Here is a 13647-nt window from a genome sequence, read left to right as displayed (position 1 = left end):
GTATATCCATTTGACCCGCCAACATGATTATTAATCATGTCTGATGGATCATGTCATGTCATGTCAATCCGTATATATTCGTGTCATATTCATATTCCACAGATCTATCCATTTAATTAAACAGATCGTGTTTAGGTTGAGCTAATCTATGTTATACCTTTAGATCGATACGACCTGTTTATGACCCGTGAACATGAATTGCCAGTCCTATCTAGATCCAATCAGATTGGGATCCAATCAATAGAGCGATTTCAAAAAGGTAAGCTTTCCTTTTACCCTTTTTTTTTCTTTTCTTTTTTTCCTTCTCTTCTCTCTCTCTCTTTCTTTCTCTCGTTCTCTATCTTTCTCCTCTTTCTTTCCCTCTTTTCTTTCTTTCTCTCTTTAAGCCGAATAGGGATTTTCACTACAAGGGAGGGCAGGGGGAAGGAGGAGTTGGGGTCAATAGTGGTGGTGGGGCGGCGGGTGCAGGCGACGGTGGTGGCAGCTTGGCCGGCATTGCCGGTTCCAAAAAAAATAGCCCAGGTCTCCGAAAAAGTGGAACAATAAGAGAATTTGAGAGGAAAAAAGGGGGTTTCAAATGATTAGGCTCAATTACAACAGCCAACGGCTGCCGGCGATGAGGAAGAAGGGAGAGGAAGAGGGATTTTGGTGGGGGATCAATCGAAAGGAGGGTTTAAATAGAGAAGAGGAAAGGAAAGGATAAGCTAAGTTTAAGGTGGATAAGTCCGACTATTCGCCAATGTAACCAACATCCTTAGATCGTCCCTCCTAGGCTCACGACTCCCATCCGATCGTCCATGCATCCTTATCACATTCCAAGAGATGGGATCGAGCAAGGGATAAGCTTCTCCTGTTCTGATCACTTCTCAACACTTTTTTTTTTAAACTTTCCGGATCCAATTGGACCGATTCTCATAATAACAATCTAGCTTTTGATATGACTTTAATCCTTTAAATTACCTCCATATTAGAAGAAAGGTATTCCTAAATATCCAATTATTTCTAGCTAGCTAGATTTGCTAGTTGGCAGCACAAGCATATCCCAACCTTTCCTCCACAATGTTCTTAATATTTTTTTACCTCCATAGTCCTAGAACATCACTACAAGAAAACTGTTAATTACCGACAGATAAAATCCATCTTTACTCTATTTCTATTCCATCGCTAAACTAGATGGAGACTGCCTAGCGACGGAACTAAGGCTATAGCAAAAAGCTTCGTTGCTAAACTAGTGACAGACGTCTTTGCTATCGCTAATCTATTGCTAAATGTATTTAGTGACGAATAAACGACGTCATTTCGACCATCACTAAAATCATGGTACAATCCTGATAATATGTAATGATTTATCTCTAATGTATCACAATTCTGTCGCTAAAAAAAATTGAAAAAAAATAAAACTGTCACTACTCCGTCGCTATGCGGTGTTTAATATAATTACAAAAACTTATCGTTTGTCACTATTCTGATAGTATTCAGTTGCTAATATAATGTATTGTTCATGGCTACTTTGTCACTAGTTTATCATTAAAACTAAATATTTTTCATCGCTATGTTGTCAATATGTGGTCGTTAATGTAGTATCTCATTAGTTGCTAGTTTGTTGCTAGTGTGTCATTAAATATAAATATATTTTGTTACTGATGTGTCATTATTCTGTCACTATACTATTTGTCCGACATCTTTGTTAATCTTTAATCTATCAAAATTCCATCGCTAATTTTGCTTTTAAGATTAGATTCCGTCAACAATCCGTCTCTATTTTATCACTAAAATTTTTAATTTTTCTTCTTATTTTTTTCAATACCTAAAATTAATATCTGCATAACTAATAACATCTATAGGAGCAATATCCAATCTCCTATTTCCTGCGTCAAGCAACATCAATTCCTCCATTTTAGCAAGATACACTCAATCATAGAATCTATAATATTTTATCCAAAACCAATAAATTATAATGTTCATAACACCATAAGTATGTGCAAATGCACATAGAATACATATAATATCAATCACATATATCCAAAACACATGAAGTATCCAAACAATAAAGTATATAAAACAAGACAAGTGGCACATAATAAAGCACACAACAAACTATGAAGTGCCTAAATGTATCCCCTCCACCACAGCTATATCCACTTCTATCTCCCTCCGATGCATGCTACTTCAAAGTAGAGCCCTAAACTTCATATATCCACGTATAAGTATGATATAGCACAAAAAACGAAGAAAGATATAAAAGTTATATTTCTTCAACTACCTAAGATCGAGTTGGAGTTTGAGCCGCCAAAGAAAATATCGATGGAGTGTATGAGTGTGGTGGCATCCATCCAGAAAGAGCAGCCCACCAAGCAGATGACCAATGCCATGGAGCTGAAGTCGGAGTCGTACCCGAAGATCTAGGAGAATGCGCAGTTGTCGGTTCAGGAGATGTCAGTGATGGTTGTGGATGTATCAATTGAGACAAGCCATGAAGAATCCGATCTATAGATTGTTGTTGTGCAAGAAGAATCTGACCTATTGAATTTTGTTGTGCCTGAATATTCTGATTTAACTTATCCATATTCTCCCACATAAGATGCATCTCCCTCATCACCTCATCGTTCGAATGTGGCTGCGCACCACATCCAACGATGCTATTTTGAGATGTATTATTGGATTTAGATGGACGAGGAACTAAGCTATAACCTAACCCCCAAACACTCTATCCTTTTTGGACAGTCTCGTAGCAACCAACCATGCCACCTCATCCAAAGAAGGATAGAAAGATAGGTCCTCACCATGCTTCTGTCGCATGATAGTATCGTATTTCTCTTGTAATGTAAAATCAAAAAAAAAATCAGCATATAACTAACTAATATGACAACATGCCTTACAACAGTAAATATGCAAAATGAAAAAGAACAAGAGAAGAAAAATACTTACACTCACTATCTTTGCTTTCTCAAATGTAAAGGTACCATCTTTTCTCTTGTGAGTATGTTCAAACAACTCTTTGTCATAGATCAATCGGCTGAACATTATTTTTTGTAATAATTTAAAGACTGTAAATTAATGCTCAATGCTTGTGAAAAAGTACCATAAAAGCAACAACAATTACTTCAAACATGTCTCCAAACATTGATCTGAAGAAGGTGTGAAAGGTTGGAATACTGACTGGTGTGATTAAACACATCTCCAAACATTGGAAAAATCAAAAACCAAGTCCGAAAATCAAAGTGCTTGTAGGATAAGATAAGTGCCAAAGAGAGCTCTAAAAGTACATACCATACGCCTACTATGAGCATACATAGTAGCAGACCCGTCTGTGTGGATGCTCATATCGGACTATTGATGGTTCTTTGATGCAATCATCGACTTCTTCTGCCATTCTTCCTTTGTCCACTTTGCCACCATGCTAGCCCATTTCTCAGTAGTTGTAAAAGGGGGCCTTTTATCAATTGTTTCACTCAAATCTTCTGTATTATTATTCTGCATTACCCATTTCTTTAAACAGTTTAGCCTTTGACTAAGTCGTCTTCCTGCAACCTTCATGAAAACCTTTTTCAATATACCTTTAGTGAGACCAAGAGCAAATTTATAACTATCCTATAAATATTATAGAAGCACATCAGTCAGTAAAAAGTATTAACCTAAAATTAATAAAAATAAAAATCAAGTATGTAATTACTAAACAAGTTTGTTTCATGCATACAAAAAACTCATCAAACAAGAAGTTCTTCAATTTCATGGGATACATGGACCATCTGATACAACCATTTGGAAGGTTGTACAAAACCTTCCTTGAGATGTATCGCATGGCATCACCAGGATAGAATTTCTCTCTAAAACAAAAACAACACAAAGGAATCATCAACTATCATGTACATTTATACAATATAGAATAACTACAAAGCCTAGTTTTGTTTTTACTTATGGTGCATGTGCAGGAATGACGATCAACTCAATCCCAACCAAGATAGGCTCTTCATCATCTTCGAAGACTGATTTTGGTTCCCCCGATGCTATGTTTGCAGCTATTGTATGTGGTGTTGTGTCTCAGTTTACCTCTGGTGGTGGTGCCGTGTCTCAAGTAGTATTGTCTTAGGCTGTCTCTAAATGTTCTATGTCTGAAGGTGCATTGTCTTGGACTACCCCCGATGGTGTTGTGTCTTGAGGTGCATTGACTATAGTTATAAATACTGTTAAGTCCAGAAGTGTAGTCTCTTGAGCTGTATTTTTATCCAAAATACAGGCATTCATGTCATTATGCATTCACCAACTATTCATGGTTGCAGCCTATAGCTCTGAATCAATGAATTCCGAAATTTAAGATGATATTGAGAATTTAAGACAAATTTGGGTGGGAAGAAGTCAAGAAAGTAGGTGTGCAAAAATTTATATCTAAAAGAGGAACTGCAAAATAACTTACAACCAATAGCATGCAAAATCAAGCATAAGAGCAGCAGGAACCTTAATGATTCTGTCCCATTAAAATGGTATCAGCTACCGGTTACAATAATTTGAAACAGATCAAAATTTATTAGCCATTGTTATTAGAGCACCCTCAGTTCTGTCAATGCCAGGACAAGCTTTACAGTTCACTGACAACAACACACTCTACAATGGATGTCCAGGAACTTGATAATGAATATGAAATCAGCAGATCAATGAAAAACAGATGCAATAAATAAGCAGCCTCAATGAAAACTAGGTGTATCACTTGAAGATTGAAATGAAAGAACATGACTGATTGCTGATTAGATAAGCTGTTTCAACAACAGTGCACCGAACTTAGTAACTAAGAAGAAAGAAGAACTATGAAGCAAATTTCTGGGAGTGAAAATATCATATGATACATTGATTTCTAATCTTTGATCCATGCTGAACCTAACATCAAACAGAGTCATTTGGGATGAGGACATAAAAATTCATTCATAAAATTTGACAAGAAAGGCACCTAGAAAATATAGCATGTCAAAACGCCAGTTTGCTGACAGCTGTAACAATGAAAGACCAAAAATATAGCATTTCAAAACGCTGATCTGATAAAAGCATATAGAAGAAAGAAGAAATATATGTTACAATGTCCATTCAGGACAAAAAAATAATAATCAGCTGATAAATACAACACAGCGTGAAAGAAAAATATAAAAAGTATATAACCTCCCCACTTATGAACTTCTATAAGGCCTTTGGTCATACATTTAGCATGTTATGCACCAATAGAGAATGAACCATGGATGTTCTGATTCAAACATTGAAAGTGAAAGCATATCTACCTTATGAATGTACACCCACACTACTTCCAATTGTTCTATGAGTTTTTGGAGGAAGGATTTCCAATCTCTGTATTAAACTTTTCCATTGTAACTTTTGAATTTTCTAAAGTTTGTACCAGTGCAGCATTTTATATTCTGTTGACCTTAGAATTATTTTTCTTTCCATGTTTTGATACAGAAAATACATCATGGAAACACTTAGAAGCATTTTAGTAGAAAGAAAAGCTACAGTCATTTGCAAGAATATGAAGTAAGACTACTAGCTGAAATTATCCTAAGGTACAGACTTCATGAAATTATCCTAACCCACATGCAACTCACAAGCTATATGGTTAGATGGAGATCGTGGCAGAGATCCATCTCTAGATTGATGTTGATCACCCCCTTCCGGCATTTGCACAGAATATTTTGTGATCCTCCTTTTTGAAGCCAACTTTTCTTTTTTAGAATTTTTCAAACTCTTCAAACGCCTCATATTGTTTCCTGAAACAAACATCACATATAAGATAAATTGTCATAAATAAACATTAGCATTTAATAGATAAAAAGCATCATATAAACTCATATAAGTACATAAAAACTAAAGAAAATATTTTTTTTTTAAAAATACAACATTATATACCTAGACATTAAACAAAATTAATATCGTCATCACTAGGTGCATCTGGTTCCAACTCGACATTGTCCCTCGTCTCACCATCATCACGATCATGTTGGAGCTCTTCTTCCTCTTCTTCTATATCCTCAACCTTGTCTCCATCATCAATATCATCAACATATTGTAACACCTCTGTTGGAACAACTTCTTCTGCTTGATCTTCATCATTAAGGATTATGGCTTCATTAAGAGTATCATCCATGGCAAAATCAATGTGACATGGTCCTGCTTCGTCATCTTGGTCATAACCATCATCTTTTGGTCTCTCTTCCATTGACTCACTTTTGTATATCTTATTGGGAAACAATTTGGCTTTCACTTTACAAACAACCCACCAATCATTTCTTTCTTTATTCTTCGAATTCGGATATTTGGTGTAGTACACTTGTTGTGACTGGCTCGCTAATATGAATGGCTCATACGTACTCAAATTTCACTAGTGATTAACATCAACAATGTTGTACTTTCTATCAATCTTAACTCCTTATGAAGGGTCAAACCAAGGACATTTGAAAATAACTACATGACTACCATGTTGAATGTAATCCAATTCCAACACCTCTTCCACAATGCTATAGTAATCTAATTCATTTTCATTATAATTGTTCCCCCGAACACAAACACCACTATTATTTGTCGTCTTATTCTGCCCATAAGCACGAGTGTGAAATCAATAACCATTCATTATATATCCATTGTAACATCGCACTTCTTTAGAAGGACCATAGATGAACTTTCAAACTTTTGGGTCTTGAATTTCATTTCTGTTAGCCTAAAATAGTAATAGCAATAACAAGCTTTAGGATCACATGGTATCATTTCATTTGAATAAATTAAATTATGCGGCTAAAACTTACAAGCTCTTTTATCCACTGTGGGAAATGCAGTTCACGCATTTTCTCAACCTCAGCATCAGTAATGGAAGGATTATTTTGTCGTAATTCATTGTCAAATTCTCTAGCAATTTAAGTGAGGACAACCTCATCAGCATTCATAAATCAGTACAAATAAATAACTATATAATTGGAATGAGTAAATATAAGATGGGCTGAAAACTTACTTAACGTAAGTTTCAACCTCAATGCAATTTAGGAGAATATATAACTCAGCGGCTCATATCTCTTCATCCGACAAATACCGTTTCCAACTCCCTAATGGACGACCCGAATATGTGAATATAGATAAGTGATCTTGAACATCAACAAATCCACCATCATCATTTCGAGGGATTTTAGTTCGTCAGGTTTGAATATGAGGTTCAAAATAGAGCGAGCAAAAATTAAAAATTTCTTCAATTATATACACTTCACTAATAGAACCTTCGACCTTAGCTTTGTTGTGAACTTTTTTCTTTAATTCATGCGTGCACCTAAAACAATAAGCATAAAGGTTTAATTAATTCATACTTATTATGACACGTATAAAATAAAGAACATAATGATGGGAAGATTTACCTCTCAAAAGGGTATATCTATCTATATTGCACAGGCCCTCCTACCTTTGCCTCATATGGCAAATGTATGGTTAGATGCTCCATTGAATCAAAAAATACAGGGAGAAATATTTTCTCTAACTTACAAATTATCTCGACTATACTTTTCTCAAACAATTCTATCTGACTTATTTGAAATTTAGAAATACATAAATATCTGAAGATATTACTAAGCTCAGTCACTGCCCCCCATATTGGCTTAGGTAGCAGATCACGAAATGCCAAAGGTATCAACTCTGCATGAACACATGACAATCATGACTTTTCATACCATGTATTTTGCTCTCATCCACATTAACACCTCAAGCTATATTAGAAACATACCCATCCAGAAACCTCAATTGTTTAACCCACTCGCACACATCCTTAATTTGGTTTTGTGCTAAGACAAAGGATGCCTTAGGTTTAACCAATTTGCCTCCAACTTCTTTTAACTCAAGCTTCGGTCGTTTGCAAAACTGTTTTAAATCACAACGAGCTTGCAAAGTATCTTTTGTCTTGTCTTTAATGTCCATCGCAGTGTTCAAGATATTATCAAACACATTTTTTTAACATGCATAACATCCAAGTTGTGATGAATTAGGTTCGTGGACCAATAGGACAACTCCCAAAATATACTTATTTTAAGCCAATTATGCTCCATCCCAAACCCATTGAGTTTTTGTGGACCACTCTCAGTACCAAATGTGATTTGATCAAACTGTTCTATTATAGCTTTCACTTCCCTTCCAGTCAATGAAAGTATAGGACCTTTTTTCTCCATAGTGGATTTAGTAAATGCATCCTTTTGTTTTTGAAATGTATGATTGGAGTGAAGAAATCACCGATGACAGTCAAACCAACATAACTTTTTATTGCCACCCTTCAATGTGAAAGACTTGATATCTCCCATGCATACAGTAAGGACATGCAAGTCTACCGTATGTGCTCCATCCTGACAACATCCCGTAAATAGAAAAATCACTAATTGTCCACATTAGTGCAGTCTTCATGTTAAAATTTTATTTTCGATGTGCATCAAAAGTGCAAACACCCTCATTCCACAACATCTGTAGTTCATCGATTAATGGCCTCTACAAACATCTATGCTTTTACCAGATGACTTTGGATCAGGAATGACCAATGTTAGGAACAAATTACGTCTATCCATGCACATTCCTGGAGGTAGATTATACGGAATCAAAAAAATAGACCAGCATGAATAAGGTGTTGAGCTTGATGTGAATGGATTGAACCCATTAGTACAAGGACCTAATCTAACATTCCGACAATCACTTAAAAACTCTGGATGCATCAAATCAAATTGCTTCCATGCTTCCCCATCTGTCGGATGTGAAATCATAGCAGAATTATGCCGAACCCCTTCCTCATGCCATCTCACATGCATTGCCGTCTTACTTGACATATACAATCGTTGGAGTCAGGAGCAAGAGAGAAATATCGCAATACCATATATAGTACATTGCATTTTTTTTTTGCTCACTTGAATTGAGGATGACCACATACAGAACATTCTATTTTCTGACTATCATTCATGTAGTACAACATGCAAAAATTTGAGCAAATATCTATCTTCTGATAGCTCAGTCCCAATTTCTTCATAATTTTTTTTGATTGATAGAAATCTTCAGGCAACTTCTCATCCTCAGGCAACATACTTTTAATTATTAAAAGCATTCGATTGTAACATGCCTCGCTCATACTAAACTCTGATTTCAAATTCAACAACTGAGTGATCGCTGATAGCGTAGTATGCTTACTGCAACCCTCCCATAGTGACTCATCGACATCTTTAAGCAATTCATAAAACTTAGCAGCTGTTGGATTTGGAGCTTCATCAAAATCCTCCCTAGCATCATTATTCAATTCAGGACTTCTTGTGGCATCTATAACCATATCCACATAAGAGTTCATACCACCTGCCACTCCTCTATCAACAGTTTTAGGACCAAACTCCTCAGATCTAGAATAGATTCTCCATGCAGCATCCAAGTGTGATAACCATCTACAAAGCCTTTCTTGCAGAGGGAAACCGTCACTTCATCAGGTATCAAGAACTTTCTATTCTTATACTTAAGACAAGGGCAGAGAATTTTCCCATTTTTCATGTGCGAGGGATTAGAAATTGCAATGTCAATGAACTTAGCAACTCTATTCTTAAATTCATCTGTCACTATTCCCTTATAAATCCTACAATGCATCCAACTCCAGCTCGTCATCTTTGCCTATTCTATCAAATGATAAATAACAAAATTTAAGCAAACATATACTCAAAAATAGTATGCAAAAATTAAAAAAACCAAAAAAACATGCAGCAACTAAAGTAGTGTTGGTACGTGCCTTGGTATTATATCCAATAAAATAGTATTTAGACACCTTTTGGTATGTGTCCCTAAGCTTTTATTTTGACATTAAGGATAAAATAATATCATGGCTATTAATAAAAAATTGAAGGTCCCTTTGACTATGTCTTTAGTGGGGTCATTATGATATAAAAAATCACTTTGACACACTGCCTGATAAAAGAGAAGAATTGCTCTCCTTTGTCCTTCAATTTAACTAAGCTTGCTCTCGTCCTTTCCCTCAAACTTCCCTGCAAATATAATGAACATTTCAACGAACAGGCACAAAATCATTTTATTTTATTCTTACAGATATTTCAGTGAACATGTTGCCATGATTAACAATGAATAGAAAAAATAAGATTAAGTTGTAATAATCTGTAATACAATACAATGAACAGAAAAGATACAATGAACAGAAAAAACAAGAACACACAAAGTCATGTAATAATCTGTACATTGCAAGATTAAGCTTCTACCAAGATTGAGACAAAACCCATATGTTTGAGACAAAACCCCACTGAAACCTAAGAACCCTCCGATCTCCCTCAGGTGTCCTCCTTCCCCATAGATCTCCAAAAAAAAGAAAATGAAACGAAAAGAAAAAAAGGAAAAGAAAAACAAATATATCAATCTATGTGGGGAAAGGTATTACCTTTTGATTTCTTCCATCTTCTCGGTGATTTTTTCTTTGTTTTCACACTGCCACAACCTCAAGAACCACTCACACCACCCCAAGTCGCACAAAATCCCATATACTTGAGAGAAAAGCCCAAATGGAACCTAAGAAACCCCTCTATCTCTCACAAGTGCTCTCCTTACCCAAAAAAGATAATGAAATGAATAGAAAAAGAAGCGGAAAGAAAAAAAAATGATCAGGGGAAAGGTCTTACCTTAAATTATCTCCATCTTTCCTTTGGTTTCGTGGATTTTTCCTATGTTTTCCCCAATTTTCCTCTCTTTTTTCCGTCCTCAGGAATCCCAACCGGGTGGGAGGCTTGGAGCGGCCGAACAGGTCAGACGATTGCTGGGGTTTTGTGTTGGATATTTCCTCTATTTTTTCCTCAATCGAGTGGGAGCTAGCTTGGAGCGGGTTGCTAGGCGGCAAGTGAAAAATTTTAGATTTGAATCCATGTCCAACTTATTTTGATCCAATGCTGAGATAGAATTGACAATTAGATCGAGTCAAATTAGATATGAATTAGATCATAAATTCACCAATCCTAATTCAATCTATTCATATTAGTAAAATAAAAATTTTGATTTGAATCCACTCTAATCATTAGATAGATAATCTGATCAAATTAAGATACTTACATAGGTTTAACATGTTAAATCGATTTGGATTTAATAGATTTAACATATTAAGCAGGTCGGCTTAAATACAACAGAAATAGATTAAGCACATTTCAAATAGATTAATGATCTAAGAGGACCATTAGATTTAATGTGAATCATTTTGACCACTATGGATCAATGATCTAGGAGATCGTTGGACTTGGTGAAGCTGTTAGCTCGTAAACTGGAAAAGTAAATCTAGCTCCATTAGATCATTGACTCGTCAATATTATGGAGTATGTCATCTTAAATTCGATTGATGTTACAGGAGCTGAAGTGGCTATTATCACTTACCAAGATCGATAGGACCGTTGGCTAGCTCATCATTGAGAAGCATTTCAAATCAGAACGAGTGCAACTTGTTGCATGCTCTGTGCAGGTTAAACAGTTTAAAATTTAAGATGGTTAATTTAATTAACTTAATTTAAAGTAAACTATAGATAGTTTTAAACTATTTTTAGAGTAATTTTAAAGTATTTAATGTATGTATAGTAAAAGTACAATAAATCATCTAAAAATAGTTGATTAGGATTACATTTGATGATATTAACTGATTTATCTTAAAAATTTTAATACATAAATCACATAATAGACAACCAAATTAATGTATAATAAAAAATAATTTAATTTAAACAAACCAATTTAAAAATTTGACATGATTAAATTTGATGATACTAACTTATTTCTTCTAAAACTTTTAATGCATTAATCCCATAATTAATAGATGTCTCAAAGTACAATAAAGAATAGTTTTTAAACAAACAAATCTAAAAATAATTATCAAAGGTTAAACTTTCATCTCTATTCTGTTTCTAGTCCGTCCCTGTTGCAGATTAAAAATACAAATCCATTGATAATCGATCGTTATTCAGTCACTAAAGAGAAACTATTCGGAACATATAATCTGTCACAATATTATCGCTACACGTATCACGGATTTATCCATTATCCCTCTCTATGTTATCTCTAAAGGTATTATGTCGAGAACAACATCCGTCTCTACTTAATCTCTATTCCATCTCTCTTTTTTCACATCATTGTTGCTATTCTGTTGCTACGTCATTATTGATATTATGTGAGAATTATGCATAAATTTTAGCGACTGATGTACATTCGTCCCAATTCCGTCGCTATTATGATCATATAGCGGTCATTATTCCATTACTAATCTACCGCTAGATCACCTTACGCTAGATCACCTGTGAGTGTTACAGCGACAACATTTGAGTGTTGTCACTATATTGTCGTTGTTCCGTCTCTCTTTTATTAGGAAGGTATCGCTATTCTGTCGCTATACCATTACTAATAATACATAAAAATTACATGCCAATTATAGCAATAGATATTCTTCTGTCCATATTCCATCGCTATTGTAAATTTTATAACCATCACGAATTAGTCATTAATGCACTTGCGAGTGTTTTAGTAACAACTTTATAATTTGTCACTATATTGTCACTGTTCCATCGCTATTAGTGATGGCATAGTGATCGATCTTGGACGTTGCTAAATATTTGTCTCTGAACTGTCAGATTCTTGTAGTGAGATAAGTCATTTAAAATGGTGCTCTTCGAACTATTAGCCAAAGTCTTAAGTGTTTCCACATTCTAGCTATCTCTCTGTAGTGTCAAACAGAAGGTTAACATTTTCTTCCTTTTCGCCATAGAATACAAATGCTCAATGTTGGTTACAATTAATCTTCTTTACATTGTTCAGGGTCAGATGCCTATTCTTCAAAAAAGTCACAGTAACACCCTCGCCTATGTTGCACTATTCCAAATTGATGCAGAAAAAAGTTGGAAGAGTCACTCCACTTTGAAAGAAATTAATCATGGAAGGTGTTGCGGCCAATCCCCTGTCGCCGATCGTCGAGGTCGCGCACCTGCAAGAAAAGTCCTCACAGATCGAAGATGCCTCCGACGGAAACCCTCCGACGGTCAAGTCAGAGAGACTAGGCAATAGTGGAAAATCAGAGGCTCAGCTCGAGAGGGCTAGGAAATGCTTGGGGAGCTGGAGGGAGCGTCAGAGAGCTTGAGAAAGCTTACCAAGATTGTTGCCTTACCCCTTTTTTATAGTAGAACGCGGCGTAGTCCCACCATTAATGGTGCAGACAATTGAGGAATTGTCAAATCGTCGGGAGTGTCAAATCACCGTGGACTGTCAAATCGCCACGGATTGTCAGAATCAACCCATGTCCTTGGCAGAACAATACTCCAGGGCGGTCACACAGCACGTCCTTGACAGGACAGCAGCCCATAGTGGTCGTACGGCATTTGGGAAGGCTGGCCGACCATACGTTAGTATTCGATTGTCGGACGTCGGGTGATGACCCGAAGGCACCGTCGGCTGGTCTGGTGTCTTGCTTAAGTCGGACGTTGGCTGCCACCCCCGACAGTGAGTCGGTAATATGGGTTCGGCCGCTTGGTTGGTCGGGAACAACATGGATCAGTTCGGCCGACATACCTTCGATCGGATATTGTCGGCAACCGTCTGTCAGGGTCATCCGTCGGTCGTCGATCGGGGTCGTTCGTCGGAGTCGTCCGTCGGGGTCGG

The 13647-nt window shown here is 36.1% G+C and overlaps 1 protein-coding gene and 1 pseudogene across 1 annotated transcript; both read right to left on the bottom strand.

Moving 5' to 3' along the window:
- Positions 1-3099: 3099 nt before the first annotated feature.
- On the bottom strand, positions 3100-13351 carry LOC140857375 (uncharacterized). The gene is made up of 5 exons (XM_073256163.1): positions 13284-13351; positions 10650-10853; positions 6780-6879; positions 5586-5747; positions 3100-3531 (listed from the first exon to the last, which is right to left on the bottom strand). The coding sequence occupies exons 1-4, from the start codon at positions 13349-13351 to the stop codon at positions 5736-5738; spliced, it is 384 nt and encodes a 127-aa protein (XP_073112264.1). The 3' UTR covers positions 3100-3531; positions 5586-5735.
- LOC140856932 (uncharacterized) lies at positions 6887-9633 on the bottom strand (annotated as a pseudogene).
- Positions 13352-13647: the final 296 nt, after the last annotated feature.

The sequence above is a fragment of the Elaeis guineensis genome, chromosome 4 (genome assembly GCF_000442705.2).
Source record: "Elaeis guineensis isolate ETL-2024a chromosome 4, EG11, whole genome shotgun sequence".
In the NCBI taxonomy this organism is placed as follows: Eukaryota; Viridiplantae; Streptophyta; class Magnoliopsida; order Arecales; family Arecaceae; genus Elaeis; species Elaeis guineensis.
This window is presented reverse-complemented; position numbering and strand designations above follow the sequence as displayed.